The following is a 24,664-nucleotide window of genomic DNA, read 5'->3' as shown; positions in this document are numbered from 1 at the left end:
GAAAATAGAGAGAAATATGAGGCCTGATACTAATGGTTGTTGTGAGAGTCCGGTGAGCTAACACCTATGCAGTGCTTTGGACACTTGCTAGCACACAGTAAGTGCTTATTAAGCTGTGTCAGCTGTTGTTGATGCAAATGTACATGTAAGCAAGTACCCTTAAGGTACTTAAGGGTGGCTGAGCACACAATCAGGTGTGAAAGTGTGTGAGACTGAAGGGGGAGAGTGGCTAGGCAGGTGTGAGGAGTGGGGACTCAGGCTCAGCAGAAGTACTCATTGATACGTCTGCCACCCCTGACTCCCAAGCCCTGGGAGTCCAGGCTGGACCGTGCTGAGAGAAGCCTGTCTGCCTCACTGAGGCTGCTCCTGGACAGTTCCGAACCATCCTCGCTGTGGCCCAGTCTTTCCAAATTCACATAGGCACCCGACGCCTCTGCTGGGGTGCCCTGTGCGGCACTTGTGGCAGCGTCTTCGCAGAGCCCCGCAGCAAACGAGCAGGGTGGGGGGCAGCGCGATGATGGCTGCCACGCTGATCACCACCATGTTGATGAGCCGCTGGGTGCCCTCGGCATCTACCACCTCGTCAGTAGAGAAGATGACACACTGTTCCTTCGTTGGCACTAGGCCCCGCACACAGACACATGCCACATACTTAGTCTTTGGAGCAAGCCCCTCGATGGTGACACTCGTCTTCCCAGGCTCCACAATCATCCTTCGCATGTCACTCTGCCCAAAGACTGCATAAAGGACACTAAAGGCAGTCGTGTTCCCAGCTTGAGGGGCTTTCCACACCAGTGACACACTGTGGTAAGTGTCTCCCACCACCTTGAGAGACCTGACCATCTGGGCCTCCTGCTGTTCTGCTTGCTCTCTGGAGAACTCTCCTGGGACATCCATCTGAAAGTGCTGGAGCTCCAGCTCCTCTTTTGTCCTGGGCACTGAGGGCTTGGTGGCCAGGGCTACAGGCTCAGGAATACGGGGAACATGCCTGGCCACCAGCTTGTTGTTGTAAGCAGCAGCTTCGGCCCCCTCCCCTGTCCTTGCCCACAGGGCCCTTGGAACCCCGCTATACTCTGTAGAAGTCTGGGGCTCAGTGACAATTAAGGAGATAAGGGTTTCAGAAGCCCCTAGAAAGTTCTTGGCCTGGCAGATGTAGTCTCCAGAGTCAAAGAGAGACACAACAGGAAGATCCAGCAAAGTCCAGCTTGAGCCATCACTGGAGACTTCCTGGTGCACTAGGGAGAGAAGAGGCAGATATGAATGAATGAATGAATGAATGAATGAATGAATGAATGAATGAACAAATGGGCTTTCTTCTAAGGCCAAGGTCACACATATTCCCTGGTCTACACACACTGTAGGGAATACCACTCATCCAAAGAAAACATGCACTCAACTCTCAAGTCCTTCAAGGCCTACCTCACTGGATTACTCAAGAACAAACTGTCGAAGAACAGCTAACTGCCTTCAAAGTCTGATATGTCCAGAATTTCCCCTTCAGCTTCCAGAGCGCTGCAAAGGTGACCCCTCAGGGAAGCAGGCAAATGCATTGGGGGTAGGTAGGTTCAGGGGCGAGTATGAGGCAGAGAGGACAGTCTGGATGTTCCATACCCACCCTTGCACACTCCAACTGACACTTCTAATCAGCATCCTCACCCTTGCAAACTAATCCAAAATCTGCATTCTAGAGCAATGGTTGTCAGCCTTGTTTAGGGAGACAGAAGAAAACTGGGAGTGATGGGAGATTTTCTGGTTAGCTGCAAAGAAATTACTTCTCCTTGACATATTTTCTGCCTGTGTATGACTTAGATTCTTGTCCCTGCTGCCACCATAAGAGATGATCCATCTCTGCCATACCAACTCAGCCAGAATAGACCCTTCATACACACTATGAAGCCAGCACTAGACTGACTGGGATCCCAGCTTCTTCATATATGAGCTGTGTGATGCGGGGCAAGCATTTACCTCTCAGCATTTCCACTTATTTGCATGAATAAAGGTAATCAGATTGCTTTTTACAGTTTTGTCTTGGTTTGGCTCAGGGTGGAGGTGGTTCTGATGAAGGTCCCATGTGGCCTGACTGACCCCTAATTCTCAATGTAGTTAAGATTGGCCTTGAACGTCTGATCTTCCTGCCTTCTAAATACTAGGGCTATAGACTCAGATCGTGTCCAACCTCTCCTGCTTTTTAAAGTTCAGTGACATTATGGACATAATTTACTTAACATAACATTAGACCCATAAGAATATCTCAACAGATGCCAATTCCATCATTTTTATCCTTGATGATTCTGCATTAATATTTTAAAAAGAAAAACCTGCTAAAATGTTAAATATATTGAGTATTTTTTCCTAAAAATCAACTTTGTGCTGGGTGGGTCAATGCACACCCTTAAATCCAGGAGGCAGAGGCAGGCAGATCTTTGAGTTCAAGGCCAGCCTGATCTACAGAACATGTTCAAGGACAGCCAGGGCTACTTAGAGAAACCCTGACTCAAAAAACAAAACAAAACAAAAATTAACTTTGCATTGCTCCCAACATGGGCCCTGAGTTTCTGATAATAAAATGACTAATGAGAAATAACAGGATGGATTGCAAGCCATTGTTGTCATAATCAATGTCCAGCATATGAGCAGATTCTAGCCAATTGCATTCAGACAGATCAGAGCCCAGTCTGACTTATACCAATCCCTGCTATTCTGTCCACTATCCAAATAATTTGGGAAGCTGACCCACATGTATCAATCCAGCACTCAGCACAGAAGGCCTCATTGCTCACACACCTGTGCCATTGAGTGCACGTCCATTGGCTCTCCTCCAGCTCATCTCAGGGCCTGGGATCCCAGTTGCTCCACAACGTAGCAATACTGTGCTACCCAAAGGGGATATGATGCTGGTTACCCCTGGACGGAGCTCTGGGCTCTGACACTTTCTCAGCTCCAGCTGGCTGAAGGCCACTCCAGCCAGGCTGCGTGGGCTGGCACACCTCAGTCTAGGTTCGATGAAGACCAAGTTTGAAGTCCAGCCATCTAGGAGATGAACCAGGTCATAGATTCGACAGTCACACACCCAGGGGTTGTCCTGAAGCCCTGCAGAAGTGAGAAAGTAAGCAAGAGGTTAACTCTAGATCTCCAGATCCATCAGCAAGTCCATGTCCCCTCTGGGAAGATGAGGTAGGTTTTCTGCTCAGGGTCAGCAGAACTGACCTCCAATCCCAGCTCCTCATCTTGCTAAATTGCTAAACTTGATTTTTCATATTTTGTGACAGCATTGTTTCCCCCCACTACTTCTTTCTTCATAAAGTGCTTCTAGTATCAAGAATTAGAAATCACTCAAACATACTCACTGGGTCTGAGGAGTTGGATCAGTGAATACAGCCCTTGCTGGACAAGCCTGAGGACCAGAGTTTGGGTTTCCTAATATGCATAAAAGGCAGGCAGGCATGGTGGAAGCCTGTATTCCCCATACTAGGAAGGAGGAGACAGTGACTCCCTAGGGCAAGCTGCAGTGAGACCAGCTGAATCAATGAGCTCTGGGCTAGTGGGAGACCCTGCCTCAATTAATAAAACAGAGAATGGCCATGGAAGACAACTAACATCAGCTTCAGGTTTGTACATTCATATGCGTGTGCACCTGCACACACACACACACATGTGCCATACACATGCAAGCAGACATACACACATGCCACATACACAAAGTATGACAAAGACTGAAAATTGTACCAGCCTTCTTAGAGGCGATCAAACTGATTGTCAATATTTTAACATGTGTACTGTATTATCTGGCAAGTTCACGTCTCAGCTTCTATCCTTCAGATGCACTGGCATACACATACTAAGAATAGATGGCTGAAACTCTCTGGCACCAAAGGTGTTAATAAGACAGCGAGAACAATCTAAAGACCTTTGAAGTGGGGATGGTTGCTTTACTGTGAAAAATGAACCTTCTCATTTGCAGTTATTTAGAAAGAGCTCTGAGATACATTGTTGAATGAAAATAAATGGTGATGGTTAATATATACAATATGGTTTTAAAAAAATTAGCACCAGGGGGTGGAGATGGCTCCATGGTTAAGTGCACTGGCTGCTCTTCCAGAGGATCTGGCACCAACATGTAGGCTCACACTTATCTTTAACTAGTGATACAGGGGATATAACACCCTCTTCTGGCATCCAAGGGCACAGACACACATGTGGTACACAGACAAATACATTTAAAAATTGTAACATTACACAGCTTTTCTGTGTGTGTGTGTGTGTGTGTGTGTGTGTGTGTGTATTCTATTATCATGTTTACTTATAAGATCCTGCATATGTAAACATATTGTAAAAGGTAAGGATCTTATAAGTAAACATGATAATAGAAAGCTGCCCTTGGGAGAGGGATTAGGGTAGGAAAAGGGACAAAAGGAACATTAGCCTCTTTGCTTTGTTTTTAATGGCTTTTCCAGTTACGGTTTTACCTGTCAGCCCCAGGAGCAGGCAGGTGCCCTGGGCAGCAAAGTCTTGCTTTTTTGCTTTGTAAACCTTCGGTTTATTAGGAGCAAAGAGAGAGGGGTAGAAGAGGCAGCGGGTTTGGCTGACATACTGTGTTGACTCTTTCTATCCTGAGCTGTGAACCTGAGTTTAACCAGGCCACACACTGGTTGTGTGACTAGGGACCTCCTGAGTCTCAGTTTTCTTATTGCTAATGCTGGGGAAAAAAAAAAAAAAAAAAAGATGGCTTGGTTTGTTTAGAGCTACTAGACCTGAGATTAATGCCGACACCTTTCCATTTCCCCTCAAATGTAGAAGGTGAGCATGATATCAATCAGACACAGAGAGGCTTGAATAGTTGCTTAAAACCGCAAGATGCACCGCGATGGTTCAGGATGAAGGATGCCATCTTTGATTACCTAGAACTAGCCTAGCATGGTGACCTGAATGGAAGGGTCCGATCTTCAGGTGAGCCCAGGTGTCTAGCAGCTCCAGGGGAAGCCTCATCAGCTGGTTGCTGGAAAGGTCCAGGAAAGTAAGGTTCTCCAGGAAGTGTGCAGCCTCAGGTGGCAAGGTCGACAGGCGATTGGCCTGCAGGTCGAGCAGCTGCAGCTGTGGAGCGTCCCTGAGCGCAGCCCAGGGGAAAGCAGCCAGGCGGTTCCCAGGCAGACGCAGCTCTCGCAGGCGGCGCAGGCCCCTGAGCATGAGGGCACTGAGCTCGCTGAGAGCATTGTAAGGCAGCCACAGCTGTTCCAGGTGGCTGAGAGGCCGGAAGGCCTCTCCAGGCACCCTACGGATGGCAGTCCTTTCCAAGCGCAGCTTGCAGGTGTCTGTAGGAATCGAAGCTGGTGGCAAGGTCAAGTCAGGGTCGCTGCACACCACTGTCCTGGTCACAGAAATGGGAGATATTTGAACAAACATCCTTCCCTTATGAGCCCCCAGACCTGCTTGTTAACACAGGCATCAACTGCAGTGTCTAGTAGGTGGTGGGCTCTGGAGAGAGCACCCCAGAACATTGCATCATAGTCACAGCGCCTGCCCACTGCTGTTGATAATCTAGCCAAGGAAGAGATACCCTAACACATACATAGAAAGACCCTAATGTATAGTGCATAGACACACAGCGCCGATGTGTATGGGTAGGATGTTAATAAGGAAGGTTTGGATCCAGGTAAAGGAAGGGAATTGAGAGGGAAATTGTTACTAAACTGTGGAGAAATGGTCAAGGGAAGACTTAAAGGGTAGAAAGAGCCTACCATGAGCCACCTTAAAAAAACTGCAGGGCTGGAGAGATGGCTCAGTGGTTAAGAGCACTGGCTGTTCTTCCAGAGGTCTTGAGTTCAATTCCCAGCAACCACATGGTGGCTCACAACCATCTGTAATGAGATCTGGTGCCCTCTTCCGGCCTGCAGGCATACATGCAGGCAGAACAATGTATATATAATAAATAAATAAATCTTAAAAAAAAAAAAAACAACAAAAAAAAAAAACTGTGCTGTAGTGGATAGCCTTCCCAGCATTGGCCTGGAAGTTCCAACCTTGAGGCTTCAGTAATGGTCACGCCCACAAGGCAGGGCGGAGAAGGAAGCGGAAGACGGAGGATCGGGAGGAGGGGGAGCGCTTGGTTCCGGGACCCTGGACGCTGGAGAAGACCGAGCAGAGTTCTCCAGAGAACACCGCCGGACTGCACAATACCTTTGCCAGACCCTGCAACCTACCCCTTCATTGTAAGTTACCCCACAAAATAAACCTCCCTTTTAACTACGTGGAGTGGCCTAAATAATTTCACCATTAATGTGCACTAAGAGAAAGGGGAACCATTTATGTAGGTGCCCGTATTGCCCCAGACAAGCCACTCCCTCACACACAGCTCCCACTGTAATCCCAGAGGCATACGTACTGTGTTCAGGATTTGAACATGAAGCAGGAAGGGTGCTAGGATGCTGCTCTACAAGGTTAGAGCTGGGTCTGAGGAAGGTATTTAACATACAAAAGGAGCCTTGACATCAGCCTGTGCCTGTGGTGACTAGAGACTTGGGCTTCCCTGCAACCTCTCAGGGCCTCTCTGCCCTTGTAGGACACTCTATGTAGAAGGCTGAATCTCCTGCTCCCCACACATGGCAGCATTCCCAGTGTCTAAAAATTAGATCCATGGATTCTGGTACTGGTTCCATCACCAATGGCATGTGACTTTGAAGCATTTGCTCTCTGTGGATGGAGTTACCTCTGTGACCAGGGTGACAAAAAAAAGCACCCTCCACCCACTGTCCCGAGTCATCAGCCATTTCCCAGGCTGATGAAGCATCATTAAGCATCAGCCTGTCTTAATTAGTGAAAGGAAATGTACTTGCCATATGAATGAAATCATCAAACACGTCAACAATGGAATGCTTTCTTTTCTCCAGAACATACGTGTTATCTTTTCTGGAGTTCCCTCTCCATTCCCAGCCTCCAGCATCCCCGATCAATTCAACATTGCCAGCATTGTGTGAAAAAGGTAGTTCCAATAACTTCATTTCCACCATCAGAAACCATCAGTGTTTCTCCAGTATTCATGTGAGACAAAGAAGAAAGGATGATGGATTCCACAAGGTTGGAAAGCAGGTAGGAAAAGTCCTGAGTGAGGGACTGAAATCCTTGAGACATCAGAAAATAAGTTCCCTCTGGAAATAAGCCAAGGACATTAAGAAAAGATGACTTAAAGCTGGCTGACAAGAGGAAGAAATCAAGATCCATGAGAAAAGCCAGGGTCCACCAACCACAGCGGCTTTGGCTTCAAAGGTCCATGAAGAGAATAAAAAAGCGTGAGGGAAATCAAGAAGTGGGCTGAGGATGGTGGGAGCTTCCTACAATGGAGTGGACACTGCTGGCCTTAGAGATGTACAAGTAGGGGGGAAGTACATATGTCCCACCATGGGTTAGGAGACAAAAGCACCTGAATGTGACTGGGTATCTTGTGGAGGTCAGGCATGAGAACGGGAGATGCCTAGAAAGAAGGAGCTGGGGAACACTGAGAAGATAAAAATGAAATGAAGCAAACAGAGGGAAAGAATAAGATAAGGAAGAAACTTCTACACATTTAAAGAGGGCTTCTCCCTACCAAAAACATGATGGGAGGCTCAGGAAGAACTTCCAGAACCTGGCCCATGCAGGGCCCACACCCTCCTGGGCAGAGTAAACACCCTGCTTACTGAAGATAACACAGCACCAACTGTTTTGCCAAGACTTTGGGTTTCAAGGGTCCCAAATCTGGCATATCTATGTGTATCAGATGGCCTCAGGTGGGAGCAGGTGTCTTCTAAGTGGGCAGCTGCCGGGCATCCAACCCCTCCCAACTCTGCCAAGCTGGTGGACCTATGAAGGCTGGATGACCCATCCACACCTGGTGGTGTCTTACCTGGCCTTGCTGCCATCACTCAGGATGTGCAGGCTGCAGCTGCATAGAGACGGACAGAAGCTCCAGGCCTGGTGAGGCCCCCCAAGGGCAAGGAGCCAGAGCATGCCCACAGCCACCCACATGACTTCTGGCTCCTCTTGGGCCCAGGCAGGGGGCCTGTCCCTGTCCCGGGAGTGCTCCGTCCTGCTTGTCCAGTAGGTCCAGCAGCTACCCTCTTGCTCATCACTCACCAACCCCCACCCCAAGGCCATGGGATAAACACAGGCTGGGGATTAGGGAGGGAGCCCCAGCCCCAGCACTCAGCAGCTTATTGCTTCCTGAATCACCCAGTCTTGAGGGGAGGGAGAGCAACAACCTCAGGCCACAAGAAGCTGGGGTACAGCAAGATAAAGCAGATGGGCAGCTGCCCAGGGGCAAGTGACTAGCGACTAGCTGAATGGACTGTCTACTTGCAAAGAACTCTATTTCAATCAGGCCATGGGTAACATTTGTCTCCTTAAGGTGCTAGGCTCAAAGAAAAAAAAAATGAAAAACAGACTGTGGTCTCTAATAAGGGCCTTTGAAAATCGTCTTCTATGATAGTCTCTAGAAAAAAAGGAGCAACATGAAGCAAGGCTTTCTGAAGACCATGCAAGCATTAGAAAGAGTCTGTGCTTCAGGGCACAACACCTGTATTCAGACCTCGGATCATCACTTACAAAAGAAAATAAAGCTTCTCCACCTGGAGTGCTGCTGAAAAGTAGCCCAGGCTTGCCCAGCCTTGACTGTCCGGGGTATTGAACCTTCCCACAAACTGTAAATTTCTGGAACTTGCAGGCACTTGCTCACAGAGGAGCTGGGAAGATTCTGACATTGCAGAGAGACATTAGAGATGTCTACATATGCTCATGAACATGGGCAAACATCTGACTTTCTTTAATGCCCCATGGACACCCAGTCTCAGAACCCAAAGCAGTCAGTGGGCTACCTTTGAGACATTACCACCTATGCTGACGGCAAGGGTGTCACTGCAGGAGGAGAGAAGTTAGCCCTCTTCAAGGGTCATAGAGCTGGATCTCACAGAGGTTTTTGGAGATTTTGTTTGTTTTCTCTTCTCTAACTCCATCCTGGAAAATCTTCTCAAGATGCCAGGGAGGAGTGAATATTAGACTTCCTGGTAAATCACCCATTCACTGGCTTTGCTTTCTGTCTCAGAACACTTGGTCCTCTGACTTTTCCGGCAGGGTCCACAGTCTGGCATGCTCAAGAGCCTAGTCAAGCCTAGGCTGATGAGGTTGGCCAACGAAGATGCCTGGGGACTGTGCTAGATAGCTTTATGTCAACTTGACACAAGCTGAAGTCATCTGTGAGGAAAGAACCTCAATTAATAAAATGCCTTTATAAAATCTAGCTGTACAAAAGCCTGTAGGACATTTTCTTAATTAGTGACTAAGCATGGAGGGCTCCATCCATTATGGGTGGGGCCATTCCTAGGCTGGTGGTCTTGGGTTCTAAGAAAGCAGGCTGAGCAAGTCGTGGGAAGGAAACCAGTGAGCAGCTCCCCTCCATGGCCTCTATGTCAGCTCCTCCCTCCAGGTTCCTGCCCTGTTTGAGTTCCTGTCCTGACTTCCTTCCATGATGAATAGTACTGTTGAAGTGTAAACCAAATAAACTCTTTCCTCTCCAAGTTGCTTTGGTCATGGTGTTTCTGTGCAGCAACAGTAACCCTAAGACAGAACCCAGTGCATACACATACAGTGTCTAGCTCCATGCCAGGCCTGTATAGACAGTATCAGCTCCCCAAAAATGATGCTTTTCATATCTTCCCTTCATATCCAGCCAGTAGCACTTTCTCAGTGCTAGGAGAGTACCTGTCACCCTCATCCTGTAATCAAAGACTTCTCTACCTGCTGCCACACCCAGGCCACCTTTTCCTCTTGTTTGAAATAAATGCTTTCACTCAGACTTTATCTAGTTGACTCTGTACTTTACTCCTAACCTTGTCCCTTCTCTTCTTTCCTGGTGTCTTTGGTGATCTTGTGGGCATGGGAAGACAGTCGCAGGTGTTAACCAGCCAAGTTAGAAATCAGAAAAAGAGTAAGGAAGGCCGTGAAGGATGTAGGTAGAATTTCAGGCTCCAAGAGTCATTAAATTCAGACTTAAGTAGGTATTGACAGGAGGGGAGGTTTGCAACCTGGGTGTTACCAGAATAGAATGAATAACTCTTCTAGAGGGGGTCAGAGGTCACCAATGGGAAATGCCAGGGCCTGCATGATGGAAGGCAGGAGTGGCTGCCTTCCACCCCCACACTCACTACACAGCCCTGGGCTGATGCCTAACTAACTTATCTCGATTTTCCTCATTTAAAATGGAGGGGAAGTGGCAGTTTATTCATGGAGTTATTTTTAGGAGTCTTCTGATAATCATCCATTACTGTAGTCCCTAAGTTTAACAGATGTGAGCTGTTTTGCTAGTAGCCCTTTGGGACTTGGTTTCTCCATCTGAAATCAGTTGTGGCATAGTTCATTGTTTTCTGAGGTGGATTTCACTGTGAAGCAGTATACAATTTGTATTAAGACCTGTATGTAGAAGCCAACGTTCTTAGTGAGTCCTGAGGTACTTCATCCTTCATCCTGATAGATTGTATGCCTGCATAGCTCAAAGGCTATGTGAGAAATAGGAAGCGAAGCCCCAGAGTCTAAATCCACAATGGAGTCAACCATTCTCTAGCACTTCGCTGGGAAAGGGCATGGTGCACAAATGCCTAAGTTGAAAAGATAATGACCCAATGGCTGCAGTGCAGAACATATAGCCAGTAATGGCAGATTTGGAACCAGAAGCTCAGGGTCTGCTCCCAGTCTACATTTGTTTTATGACAGCACATGACTTCAAAAGCCTTCCCCCTTGCCCCTGCACATGCCTCTGGTTCCATGAATGGGCGCACGCGCGCGCGCATACACACACACACACACACACACACACACACACACACACACACACGCACACAGCTTGTCAGCCACTGTGTACATAGAAGGGCTGGCTACTGTCCAGTTCTCAGGGACAGCTGCAGCTCAAATCCTTTCTTCCGTTTCCCTCCCTGGGTTATGCAACCCTTTCCCAATTCAGCTTTCAGTCACACACCATTTGGATCCTAGACCTTAATCCTGCCTAGTGGGCTGAAATGAACAAGGCAGGGCTCGCTCCAGCTTCACAAAGGCTGCACTGTCCTTCTACTGAATGGATTCCTTCTGTGGGAGCCAAGAGGAAGACTTAGAAGGGTGAGGAAAACCAAAGGTGTTCTAAGGCTACCATAGTAATCTCCATGTGCCAGCAGGTGGGGTGGCCCTTTAAAAAGGAGGAGCCTGGCTTTAGAGAGCCAGAAAAGAGCTGGGTGGCTGACAAGGAGGGAGTCCAAGGATGGCAGCGCCAAGAGCCCTGCCTGCTGGCTTTGGAGAACTCGAGGTGCTGGCTGTGGGAACAGTGCTGCTGATGGAAGGTGAGCCAAGCAAGACCTTGGGCAGAGCAAGGGCCCAGTGGTCGCCAGAACCCAGGCCTCAGCTGTGGAGTGGGCATATCATCTTGGCTGCCTCTCCTCTGTGTCTGGATCCAGGGGTTATTCTCTTCACAGCCCCCTCAGGATGTAGCATGTTATATAGGAGCCAGGGGAGAGAAGCCAGGCATGGGTCAAAGAGAGAGACACTTGGCAGAAGATACCTGCTCAGGAGGTAACTGGACCAGGCCTAGACTTTTCATATCCCTCAAGCCAAGAGAAAATTTAATCCATGCCCCAGAATCTTTGCTAAGACTCTCATATAAGACCAGGCTGTCAGAAAGTCTCCAGAGACAGACAGCTCAGGCACCTGCTTGTTGTGGGATGATATCAAATCATTTCAGCTTTCTGACCCTCAAAGTCTAATCATTACAATGTGTGTCTGCAGAGGCTAAGTTGAATCATTAGTATAAAGTCATGGTCTAAATAGACATCCAGGAAACTTAAGTTCATTATCCCCCTGCCACCTCTGCCTTAGTCTGCCACAACGTCCAGCAGGTCTAGTCCTATCACCAAAGGCTTTTCTCCAACAGCAGCTACTTAGGCCCAAGAGACACCTGCCTCAAGCTAGAATCTCTAAGATCCCCAGTGAGCACAGAAATAGAATCCTTCCTGAAGCCAGGCTGATGGGGTACAGTCTTCATTCAAACCAGACCCAGAATAGGAATCTGCATATTCTTTGTTTGTTTGTTTGTTTGTTTGAGACAGGGTTTCTCTGTGTAGCTTTGCGCCTTTCCTGGATCTCACTCTGTAGCCCAGGCTGTCCTTGAACTCACAGAGATCCGCCTGCCTCTGCCTCCCGAGTGCTGGGATTACAGGTGTGCGCCACCACCGCCCGGCGAATCTGTATATTCTTTTACCTGCTGAGGACTGACAATGGGGGTGGGTGACAACCACTAGGACTGTCCTGCAGATACTGGACACCATTGATCAGGATCCATCTCCTGGGAAGTTAGCCTGCTTTCTGTTCCTCTAATATGCTGGGAAATTTTACTTTACATATGCTTCTCTCTCTTTCTGGAATTCTTTTCCATGCATTGACCTCCACAATTTTAAAGGAAAAGCTTTCTCTCTCCATCATCCCCACTCTCTTTCTGGTGAGAGCAAGATATAACTGAGGATGTAACCCAGGGCCTTCTACAAGCTAGGTAAGATCTCTCCTACTGTGTTATATCCCTAGTCTGGTTTTTACTTTTTAGTTTTGAGGTAGGGTTATAAAGGCTGACATTAGACTTGTAATTCTCCTGCCTCAGCTCCTTAAGTATCTTGCCCACCAGGCCCAGCTCTCTTACACTTTTGAAACAAGAAGCCAAGGTTAAGAAAGTTCAAGGAACATCAAGAGAGTGACCAAGCTGAAATGGAAGGTCAGGTCTCTGCTGCTAGAGAACCTCTCCTTCAGTTTCACCTTGCTGCCTGGTGTCCTGGTCACTCTGTGCTCTAGGCTGGATCCTCTTCTCCAGGTCCCTCCCTGACATTGCCCCACAGCCCTTGAAGAAGGCATTTTGAAGTCTGAAGGACTTGAGACTGTCCCTAGCTCTGCCACTTCCTATGTGCACTTACAGTGCACGCCTAGTATCTGGCATCTCTGAGCCATGGAGAGAAGACTGAATGGAAGGACACATGCAACGGGCTCTCCAGGGTGCCTGGCACCTACTTGTTTAGCACTTGTCAGTGACCGATTGTCACAGCATGAGCCATGCTGGGCTGTGCGATCTTCTTGTACATCTTCCTGTCCGATTGTCAGTAGGCAGTGAACAGGGAGAACCAGAGATTTTAGTGCCTCGGGGTCATCCCACCAGAGTAGCATTTGAAGAGCTGGGCTGAGGGGTTGCTGAGGTGGAATCTGTGAGGTTACTGAAACTCCGTTAACCCTGGACCCTGCTTCTGATACCCACATGGGCCTCACCTTGATACCAGCCTCGATACCAGCCCTCACCCTTCCTTTCAGCGCTCTCTGGTCTCAGCCTCAATGGCCTGACCATCTTCTCTTTCTGCAAGACTCCAGATCTGCGGACTCCCAGCAACCTGCTGGTACTGAGCCTGGCCCTGGCCGACAGTGGGATCAGCCTGAATGCCCTTGTTGCAGCTGTATCCAGCCTCCTCCGGTACCAGCCCCTCCCCCTTCCACAGGCTCTGGGGGCTTGCTTGGAGCATCCTGGGCAAGCAGACCAGAGTCTTTCTTTCTACCTATAGAAAACTGTCACAAGGTCAGAGGTTAGACAGGCTGAATTAAGTTAAACTCAAATTCCTGATTATTTATGAAGATATAGCCAATGTCTAGAATGCAGGGGTTGCTCAGACCTGACCAAAGAGACAGTGGGCTGCAGGGATTCAGAACCTGAGCCCTGTATTCATGTGGTCTAGCCTTGAGTCCTTGCTCCATCATTTCCAGTCCTGGGATACTTCTGTCAATTACATATTACAACCATACAATTCATATGTTTTGTTGGATGTACTGGTTTAATTATTTACAAATAGCTTGAACTAATACTCTCTGATAGGGAGGCCCTAAGTAAGTGTTTGGTAAAGCAAACAGGATTTAGACCAGACTCCATACCTTATGTGCAAACCAGGGTCTGGGCACATGGCCTGCAAAGGTGTCTTTGGAGCCTGACTCAGAAAGAATTCCTCCTCTTTGAAAGAGGATGAATAAGAGCTTCTCCCTCTGCTTTGCTATGGGGATGAGAAGCTAGAGATTTGGGGGTTTACCTCTAGCTTTGCCTTCATCTGTTGTGGTACCCTGGATAAGTAATTTTTTTCTCTTGGCCTCCATTTACCCACCTGTAATGGAGACATATAGTCTCCATCTGAATGCAGAAAGACCCTTTGGCCCATGGTGGTTCATTAGCCCACAGACCTAAACCCCAAGGCCCCAGTTGCATCACGGGAAGACACTGATAATCAGGTCCTCCTTGCAGGAGCAGGGATAACATCCAGGGACTCTCAGGTTCGCCTTGGCAGGTGTGGGGTGGGAAGGCTGGAGGGAAGGGTCACTCTGCTCGTTGTTTCCCACAGGCGCTGGCCATATGGTTCAGAGGGCTGCCAGGCTCATGGTTTCCAGGGTTTTGCAACGGCACTGGCCAGCATCTGTGGTAGTGCAGCCATTGCCTGGGGTCGCTACCACCACTACTGCACCCGTATGTCTCTGGGCCCCCTGACTGTAGGGTCACTCCAGAGTATAGGAGGATAAAAGATAGGGTGGGGTGGTCAGTATTCAATTCAGCTCAGTGTTTTCCAAGCAAGAGAGTGTGGGTGGGAGGGAGGTACATGCACACAACTTGTGACCATTCATTTCTGAAAAAGAGGGAGAGGGAGGGTGGACAAGCCTGCTTTGAGATGCATATTAGAAAGACTGAGTCTGCCTTGCTACGGGCTTGGTGACTCAAGGCTTTGAGCCTTAGTTTTCTTCTCTGCAAGATCTCAGAGATTCATTTTGAAAATCAGATGAGATCATAGACATAGAAAATGTCCTGGCAGTCAGATAAAATTGGAGGACAGAAGGAAGGTGAATGTGTGTGTGTGTGTGTGTGTGTGTGTGTGTGTGTGTGTGTGTGTGTGTGTTGGGGTGCAGGGGGAGGGTTCTGGGTGTGTGCCCACCCTACCATTTCATGGGTTCATGGCAGAGTCATACAAAGATGAATCCAGGTTTAGTTTCCCCAAGGCTCACAGTTAGATTGTGTTATCAGTATGCCACCTGCTCTGTGGCTGCCTGTCATTTTTTGTTTGTTTTATTTTGTTTTGAGGCAGGGTTTCACATAATACAAACTGGCTTCTGGCTCCCCATGAGTGCTGGGATTACAGCTGTGCACTTCCATGCCTGGATCACACAATGCTAGGGATCAACCTAGTGGCTTGTGTGTGCCAGATAAGCACTGTACTAAGGAGCTGTGTCCCTGCCCCTTGCTTGTTATTTTTTCCCATCAAGTGAGTTACTTTTAAAAATGTCAGACTTTTATTTTAGTTTTATGAGTTTTGTTTTATTTCCTTTGTTTTCTGACAGTCTCATGCGGCCCAGGCTGGTCTTGCTCTCCATAGGAAGGCAGGGTGACTTTGAAATCCTGGTCCTCTGGTCTCCATTTCCCAAGAATTAGGTATTACAAGTGTGATTACTATGCCCTGCCCACTTCTCTTTAGAACTTAGTTTAGGATCTGGTTATATCGCTCAATTGGTAGGGTCCTTACTTAGCATCTGCAGGCCTTGGATCTAGCGAAACACCACAAAATCCTGGCATGGTGGTGCATACCTATAATAGTGACACTGGAGGGCAGAGGCAGGAGGATGAGGAGTTCAAGGTCATTTTCAGCTACTTAGTGAATTAAAGGCCACCTGAGTTACACAAGGCCTTGTCTAAAAACAACAACAAACACCCCCATAAATTTTATTCTTCTTAATGTCTTATTCTAAATGATATCTGTGATATCACAGGTGTAATGTACTTAAATTCCAATACACATTAAAACACACAGCACTATCATTTACCACATAAACATACTTTGAGGAACTGTGTTTAACTGACCTAGACAGAAATCCTCCAGTGTGTAGCCTAAGAAACAGAGGCATAGAGAAGGTAAGCAGCTAATCCTGTGTCACTTGCCCAGGAAATAGAATTAGTTAGGGTGACACTGAGTATGGCCAGGATGTCTCCAGAGGTGGTTGTTCCCCTTCTCAATGGAGTCAAGTCTTGTGTGGTGGTATTTCTCTGCATGAAGACTCCTGTTGGGTCCATTACCATCACAGCCTAACCTTCAAGCATCAGGAGTCTCTCTCTCGGTGAAAGACTGCCTTGTTTTTATTCTGAATGATGATAGGTTCGCCTCTCCTGTCAACATGACCCTGAGGCCACCACTTTACTGCTTCCATACTGCCTGTTTCAAATATCCCCAGGATCATCACAACACACACACACACACACACACACACACACACACACACACCGCACATATACACAGAAACACACACACACACACACACCCCGCACATATACACACAGAAACACACAGGCATATGTGCACACACACATGGGGAGGGGGCGCAGAGAGAGAGAGAGAAAGAGAGAGAGAGAGAGTTCTTCTACTTCTCTGGTAGTCACAAATATCTCTTCAATTGGCCTCCAGTCCCACCAGGCCTTCACATCAGATCCCTTCCTGCCTTGGAGGGTGCAACAGAGCAACATGAAGATAAGGACCAGAGAGGAGGAAGGCCAGGCTCATAGGCTCCATTACTGGGAGACAGTGAACACTTTATCTTGGCAATGTTTTTCATGCAAAAAGGCTTTTGCCACACGTGGGCCAAGCTGCTTGTCAATTACCATGTTCTCTGTTGGAGTAGAGAGTGCCTTAGTGGGTCTGGGCCGCTATGACAAAACATCAAAGAGCAGATGGCTTCAACAATAGAACTTTATTTCTCTCACGCCCGAGGTCAGTGTGCTAGCACATCCGGTCTTGCTTGGTACAGTTCCTGTTTGCAGATGTTCACCAAACTACATCTTCACAAGGTCATTGCTCTCATGTCTTTGCCTAGCAATATGAGAGTTGTGGACACAGTGCAGCCTAGATATTAAAGGAGTAATAAGCTCAGCCAGGGACTCTCCCTTCATGACTAATTCCTCCCAAAGTCCTGCCTTCAAATGCCGTCACACTGGAAATTGATAGCTCCAGCACCTGAATTTGAGGACACAACCTATCTTTAGCAGGGAAGCACATTGAAACAAAGTCCATCTGAAGTGATATCAAGGGAGGCTAGGTATGGGGTGAGGGAGGTTATAGACCTATTATTCTCTGCTGGTTCAAGCCTATCTGGAGCCCAGTCTTCTGTCCTGGGTTCAAAAGGGATCAACAAGTAATCCACAGACAAATGAGGACAGCTGGGACAGATGTGCTGAAGCCAGGTCCGTCAATGAGGCTGCAGAGGACCGGGAGCAAGACCACAGCTGGATCACACCACACCCGAAGAGGCCATCAGGACAATGGCTTCTTCCAGCAGTACTTAGACAGGACCCAGGGCCCCGAGCTTTTGTAGAGCATCATGGAGCAGACACCTTGCCTCTCAGCAAGCATCCTGCCTCCACCTGAATTACTGTGTATGTCCCTTCCTTTACCTTAGCTTTGGAGACACATCTGTCTTTTGTTTCCACTCCCTCCCTCTTCCTCTCTGTTCTCTGAAGATGATTTAGGACATCTGAGGATACCATCACTACCAATGATCTCTTTTGTTCATCATAGTCCTCAAAGGCAGAGAGCTTCTTGCTCAATATGGAGAAAACTGAGGCTCAAAGATACCCATGCTATTACTATTGGACTAGGGATTTGGGGATGCTCTGAAACTACAAAGCCTATTCTGTTCCATGTAGTCAACCTATCTCTTTACAACCTATCTTTCCTCTATCTCGTGCAGGTAGACAATTGGCATGGAACACAGCCATCCCCCTGGTGATGTTTGTGTGGCTATCATCTGCCTTCTGGGCATCCCTGCCTCTGATGGGCTGGGGCCACTATAACTATGAGCCTTTGGGGACATGCTGTACATTGGACTATTCTAGACGTGACAGGTGAGATGAAAGTTGTAGCTTTGAGGCTCCTTTCCACAGGGATCTTGACTTAAGCTTCTGTGAGAAGGATGTTCCAGATTAAAACCCAACTGGAACAAAGCCAACGTTTGGGGAAACCCAAAGGATCATTATACAGTGGGTCGTTGGCCTTATTGATCATAACTATCACAGAGCCCTACCACTCTTTGGCCTTCTTCAGCACATGGAGTTATCTTGGCTAAGAATGCATTGATTTTGGGGGGCACCCTTGCCCTTAGATCAACATATCCAAATCATATAAGAGCTTTGCTTTGGTAGGGACCTCCCAGCATGAAGATATGTTCTCCACCTTCTCTCAGCACCTACTGCTGGCCAATCCCTGAAAAGATGGGGCTGAATGCTTGCAGTCTCCACAACTGTGGAATTTTCTTCTACTACCACACTATCTGTGTGGCTCCAGGGAGAGAGATCTTAGAAAATCCATCAGGGATCAATTAGGGGACTGGTCACATGGCTTCTAGCACCATGCCTCCCACCTCTCCCACTTCTTGTTTCTGGCACAGTCACACTGCATTCATGTTTTACAGACAATGCAGACTCCTGATAATATGCTTCTCAGGTGAAACTGACCTATGTGCTTGAATGGTCCCAATGTCCCGCAGAACATCACCCAACAAGGATTCCTCACACTTCCCATTAGTGAATGTATCTCTTAAGAAGCCTTCCCTTCATGAGGTCAGGATCTGCATCCTGGTGACTTCTACTTGTCTGGTCATCCTCCAATCTCCTCAAGGACTAAACTAAGACCTCATGTTCCTTTGTGGTCCCTTTAATGACTCTGCCATTGTTGATTTTTTGAGACATAATCTCACACTAGCATAGGCTGGCCTGGAATTCACTCTAGAGCCCAGGCTGGCAGTGATCTTGTGGCAATCCTCCTGCCTTGACCTATCAGGTGTGAGCCACCATACCCAGCCCCTTTATTGATTTTTTTTAAAAGACATATTTATTTATTATGTATACAGTATTCTGCTTGCATGTATGTCTGTTAAGTCAGAAGAGGGCAGACCAGATCTCGTTATAGACGGTTGTGTGCCACCATGTGGTTGCTGGGAATTGAACTCAGGACTTCTGGAAGAGTAGCTAGCTGGTGCTCTTAACTTCTGAGCCATCTCTATCCAGTCCCCTTTATTGATTTCTTAAAGAGATGGTATCCAGTCTCTGTCATCCATAGGTTATTTTCAAATCCTTAGGCAGTGCAAGAGATTTCCTTGAATAGTCTTTCCTCTTAGCCCACCAATACCTCCAGGATTTAGTGAACATATTTTCCAAATTGAAGAGTATCCTCAGCTAACAAATAAGACAGCAAGGCTGAGCATTTGAGCTTGAAGAAATCCTTTCTCCATCTCAGCTCCTGGTTTCCAAAGGCAAACTTCAGAAAGACCTATGGCTACTGCCTACTGAAGAGAGTTCTTCTGGGTACAGGAGCAGCTACTCTGAGTGCCTGTCTAAGATGGGATGACACCTCTCACTGTCCAGCACAGACACTGGTGGACCTGGGCTGCTGGGATCCTAGGCTGTTGGATCCTGGGCTTCTGGATCCTGGACTGCTGGCATCCTGGAGTTGACCTCTTTCTCCATTCTCTACCCATAGAAACATCATCAGTTTCCTCTTCATCATGGCCTTTTTCAACTTCGTTGTACCCCTCTTCATCACACTCACTTCCTACCAGCTCATGGAACACAAATTCTCCAGGAGTGGTCATCTCCAGGTAAGAAGCCAGCTCCTGAAGCAGCAGGAGTCTCTTGATCCTCTCAGAGACTCTGGAAACACACATGACACAGCAGAAGTCTGTGTTTTCCATGTTTGCAAAAATCCCGAGGAAACCAGCTTGCACAGGGAACATGTTGTTAGGGCTAGAAAATACCCTCCCATTGCTCAGGTTTCCAGAGCTTAGGCAGCAAGGGTCAGAACAAGACAGATTAACCCAGGCCTTGCAACCCTGAGATCCAGGCTCCTACACTGCATCAGGCATGCTGGTACACTCCAGTCTCCCTAGGGATTTGAGGCTTGGCACTAAATTGCAGAACTCTTCAAATGCTGCTTTTTAAATTGCTTTGAGATGTTTAATTTAATCACAGTCACAGGCTATTACCCACCACATAAAATCACACCTGCAAGCACATTTGTCCAAGAAAAATGATGCTTTGAAATAAGACCTCCTGGCCATTTTAGAATTTCTATATTAAGATTCCATTGCCAGAGATTTTCCTTTGACTCTGCTACCTACAAAAAATTAACAGATGAGTCACAACAAGCAACAAAGGTTGTTTTTAATGAAAGCAAATATTGATATTATAGACATGATATGTATTTTCACTCCATCTTTGTGAATATTTTCTGATGAATGAAAGTTTTATGACTCCCATGTCACAAACTGGGCTGAGGCACAGACTCACCAAATGCCACACATTTAGTAATAGCAGAGATAGATCAAAACCCAGACCTGGAACTCTTCAACAAATTTCAGTGCTCAATTTCAATGCATAAAAATATTATTTTTTGAGACAATCTGCCACTTAAATGTATTACTATGAATTAGAAAACAACATTATAAGTTACTTTCATCTGTAGATCTAGCTAAAATGTTGAGGGCTGCACTAGGACAAGAATCTTGTATCTGCTGTGGAATAATGCTTTTGTACACTGTTTAATAAAATGCTGATTGGCTAGTAGACAGGCAGGAAGTATAGGTGGGATAAACAGACAAGGATAATTCTGGGAAGAGGAAGGCTGAGTCAGGAGACACCAGTCCACCATCCAGGGAGCAGCATGTAATGGCACACAGGTAAAGCCACAGAACACATGGTGACATATAGATTAACAGAAATGGCATGAGTTTAAGTGTAAGAGCTAGTCAGTAGTTAGCCTGAGCTAATGGCTGAGCAGTTTTAATTAATATAAGCCTCTTTGTGTTTACTTGGGTCTGAGCAGCTGTGGATCAGGTGGGACACAGGAAAACTTCCAGCTACCTGTATCCTATTTTGGAGGCCAGAGCATCACCTCCTAGGTTCTCTTCTACATTGATCACATCAACATTAGAAAAATATTTTTATTAATTCTTTGAGTATTTTATACAGTGTAGTTTTATCATATTCAACCCCCATTCCTCCTCATAACTCCTCTCAGGTCCACCCCTACTTCTTGAATCCCCAACTTCATGTCTTCTTTTTTAATAACTTAATTCACTAGCACCAATGTGTGGTACCCATATATTCACACACACAGGACCATCTACTAGAGAACAGTCAGCCAACCTGAGTCCACATCTTTCAAAGCTCTCAACTGCCCATAGCTTCTTAGAGGTGGAGCTCATGAACACTCTCACTCCATGAGCCCGGGCTTTAACAGAACAGTCTGTACCCCATCTTCCAGAATAATAGTTGTAGGCTCACCCCTGGGGCCTATGAGCTCCTCAACAATGGGTTCTTGGCTGGATTTACAGTACAATGCATATTTTTCTTCCTGTACAATGGGCCCTAAATCCAATCAGAAAGTGATTGGTTACCCCTGTAACTTTTGTGCCATTATTACACCCATGGGCATACCTTATCATTCCAGTCATTATTGTAATTCACAGATGGGTAAGACTGTTAATGACTTTTGTCCCACCTGCCTGCATAGCACCTTCCAGTACTATGAAAATTAGTCATCATGGAGCAGTGTCAATACCAACTTGATATCCCTGTGTGCTATGACCAACATGTATGGCATCTTCATCAATAGAGTACTGCTATTAAGTTCTTGTGGGCAACTAAGAACAATGGCAATAGCCTGTATTGTTTGGGGGAATCTCCAGGACACCTATGACCAACTCAAGGGGGTATCTCACACCTGGAACTGGGTTTTCATTTGGCAAGCTATGTCCTCTTGGAGGAGCATAGCCCTATGTTGATTAAAGTCTCTTATCTGAATGAAGTTTAAAAACAGTAGATTTCCATTTGGCTTGTTTAAACATCTTTAGTGTTAGCTACTGCCCCCTCCCACTATACTCACAAACCTCTCCCCATTTTTCTTCCTCCCATTTTTCTCCCCTTTCATTCATATCATCAATGCACTATTATACCCTCTCCCTTAGATCTTCCTCCTCAACTCATCAATGTCCCTTTCCAGTTTCCTATATTCTACAGGTACTCCAGATTCAACACATAAATATAAAGATTTGATGCTAAGATCCACATATGAGTGAATCACATATGTGATGCTTGTCTTTCTATGTCTGGGTCTCACTCAGTATGTTTTCCAGTTCCACTTCCTGATTATACTGATATTGTGAAAAATTTTGAGCCCAGACATGATGATCTCATGAAGTGACTGCATCTGCTGATAGTGAGTTCATTCTAGGCTCAAGGAGAGCTCAGCCCTGGGTACCCTGTGTACATTGTCAGAGAGTCAAAGATTCTTCCTGAAGAACAAAGACCTGGAAGGAAGCTGATTATCCACCCCATCCCAGGTCCTACCTCCAGGCAACTCAGCTATATCTTACCATTTTATAGACAAGGCAACTGAGGTTGGATAAGTTTACATAACAGGTCTAAGGCAACACCACATTTCAAAGAGCAAAAAGCTCATGTAGTGCCAAGATCTTCTGCTGGTTCCATCCCTCCCTAGAGCCCAATCTGTGATAGCACCCCTGCCTCTGCATGATTATGGCCACCTGGAGTGAACAGATGCTTCTTTTGATGTTTTCTTCCTAGGTGAACACCACTCTGCCAGGCAGGATTCTGCTGCTGGGTTGGGGCCCCTATGCCCTGCTGTACCTATATGCAGCCATCGCAGATGTGAGCTTCATTTCTCCCAAACTACAGATGGTACAGACCCTTCCAAAGCCTAAAAAACTCTCTACACTACATCTTCACGTCTGTCTGTCTTGCTGTATTATGCCTTCTGGCTTTCTGCTAACTCACTCACTTGTTCTCTCATTCTTTCTCCTCCCCTTTCTTTCCTTTAAATATTCACAACGTGCAGAAAATGTTTTTGTTCTACATCCCTCCACCCTTTGGACCATACTGAGATGTAGGGACAGCTAGATATATAGTGAGCATGTGCTCTAGGACTAGGGGCTGTGATTGACACTCAGGTTGGGAACGGGTGTGTTGGCATTTGGTAGGATGTGGGAGGGGGTTCTGCAGCATTCTTGAACCATAGACATCCACCAGAAAAGGCTCAGAGGCTAAAGAATCAAGATGAGGACAAATGATTGGCAGTTGTAAGGGGGATGAGTTATGAAGTGGGAAGTAGAGGCTTCAAAGCATCTTTCACAGGCTTTTCCAACACAACAGGTACCCGCCCTCATTTCCAAAACCATGCCCACAATCAACGCCATCAACTATGCCTTGCACAGTGAGATGGTCTATAGAGGAATCTGGCAGTGCCTATCTCCACAGAAGATCAAGCAGAACTGAACCCAGTAAGATTCCTCAAAAGGCTGATCACAATCAAGTCTGGATTGAGCCCCTGGCCAAGAAGATGCCCTACCATACTCCTGAACAGTCCCAGAGCCATGCCAGATGCTTATCCACTAGCCTCAAGAGTCCTGTTGAGTCCAACATTAGGCTGGACACAGATAATAGGTTCCATGGAAGGAGTACTGGTCACAGCCCTCTACATATAGACTAAGAGGCCCTGGAAAGGTAACTCCTTCCAACCTCAGTTATCTGAACCCCAGAGTAAAGATGTCATTATGAACCTACAAGGATGCTATATGGTTGAACAAGCTAACATATGCTCACCAAGCAGATAAAATATTTACTGAAATGAGCTACTGATTTGAATCTTGGCTGTGCCCTATATGAACCAAGTCATACAATAAAAGGAGACAAAGCCCTGGGAATGGTTTTTTGGGAACTCATCTGAGGTTGCCAATTTTCAAATAGCACTTACTAAGTTGTAATGGCATTGATGACTTATTCTGTCCCTTGTTCCATGTCCCTTGTGGTGAGATAAGATGACAATAATGATGATTTGACCATACAGATTGAAGCAGAACACACAGGTTATGTACTCCCTAAATCAGCCACCAGCACCAGCATTCAACATGAGCCCTTGGTTATATGAGATTTGGATTAAAGATTGCTTTTAAATGGTTTCAAATATTGGAACTCATTGCCAATATTTATAATGTTAAAGCAATTATTTAACCATCTAGATGTCAAGAGATGTGGACCCACAGTTCTTTCTTTCTCTCCACAGTGACAGTTTGCAGAGCACAGTGTGACTTTCCCTTTGCCCAGAACACATATGATCCTGTTCCAGCTCATATGTTCCCTGCGGAGCTCAGGTGTCTCTGGGTTTGTGACACTAATGAAGGGGCCCCAGTCACCTTTACATGTGCACCTGCACCTTCTATAGAGTCAGCAATTCAGGATCAAGATATAATAGGTACATAGTTTTGTGTGAGACCTGCTGTCCTAGAGGAAAGTAAAGCTGATTGACAGGGTGATGGAGGCCATACTGGAAGTCTAATGGCACAGGCACTGTGAGAGACAGAAAGCACATCCTATGAAGCTAAGAACCTGAATAGGCCAGTTTTTGGCGATGAAGGGATGGTCATGAGAATAACTTGTAGACTTGGGTCTGCCTCCTGGTTCTCCAGATGCAGAATATTAGGTCACATATACACAACCCAGAAGAAGCTTGCAGAAAACAGAGTCCCCTAGCTGGGCATGGTG

The 24,664-nt window shown here is 46.7% G+C and overlaps 2 protein-coding genes across 2 annotated transcripts; one reads left to right on the top strand and one right to left on the bottom strand.

Moving 5' to 3' along the window:
* Lrit1 (leucine rich repeat, Ig-like and transmembrane domains 1) lies at positions 1 to 7,998 on the bottom strand. Its single transcript, XM_036200032.1, is given in 5 exon segments — positions 1 to 446; positions 448 to 1,235; positions 2,785 to 3,090; positions 4,899 to 5,365; positions 7,877 to 7,998. Coding segments are annotated over 5 exon segments (1,869 nt in total). The 3' UTR covers positions 1 to 260.
* Positions 7,999 to 11,272: 3,274 nt separating this feature from the next.
* Positions 11,273 to 24,093, top strand: Rgr (retinal G protein coupled receptor). The gene is made up of 7 exons (XM_036199307.1): positions 11,273 to 11,351; positions 13,354 to 13,510; positions 14,421 to 14,542; positions 17,800 to 17,953; positions 19,587 to 19,704; positions 22,691 to 22,804; positions 23,276 to 24,093. Exons 1-7 carry the CDS (start codon positions 11,273 to 11,275, stop codon positions 23,396 to 23,398), a joined length of 867 nt encoding a protein of 288 aa, XP_036055200.1. The 3' UTR covers positions 23,399 to 24,093.
* The last annotated feature ends 571 nt before the right edge of the window (positions 24,094 to 24,664 follow it).

Source organism: Onychomys torridus, chromosome 9 (genome assembly GCF_903995425.1).
Source record: "Onychomys torridus chromosome 9, mOncTor1.1, whole genome shotgun sequence".
NCBI lineage: Eukaryota > Metazoa > Chordata > Mammalia > Rodentia > Cricetidae > Onychomys > Onychomys torridus.
The sequence above is the reverse complement of the archived record's forward strand: the minus strand, read 5'-3'. Positions and strand labels throughout refer to the sequence as shown.

Bases quoted from the DNA above. Each gene is read 5' to 3' on its own strand.
- Rgr (XM_036199307.1), top strand. From the start codon at position 11,273: ATGGCAGCGCCAAGAGCCCTGCCTGCTGGCTTTGGAGAACTCGAGGTG. The intron at 11,352-13,353 runs GTGAGCCAAGCA...CCTTCCTTTCAG, and splicing joins AACAGTGCTGCTGATGGAAG to CGCTCTCTGGTCTCAGCCTC. The intron at 17,954-19,586 runs GTGAGATGAAAG...CTCTACCCATAG, and splicing joins GACTATTCTAGACGTGACAG to AAACATCATCAGTTTCCTCT.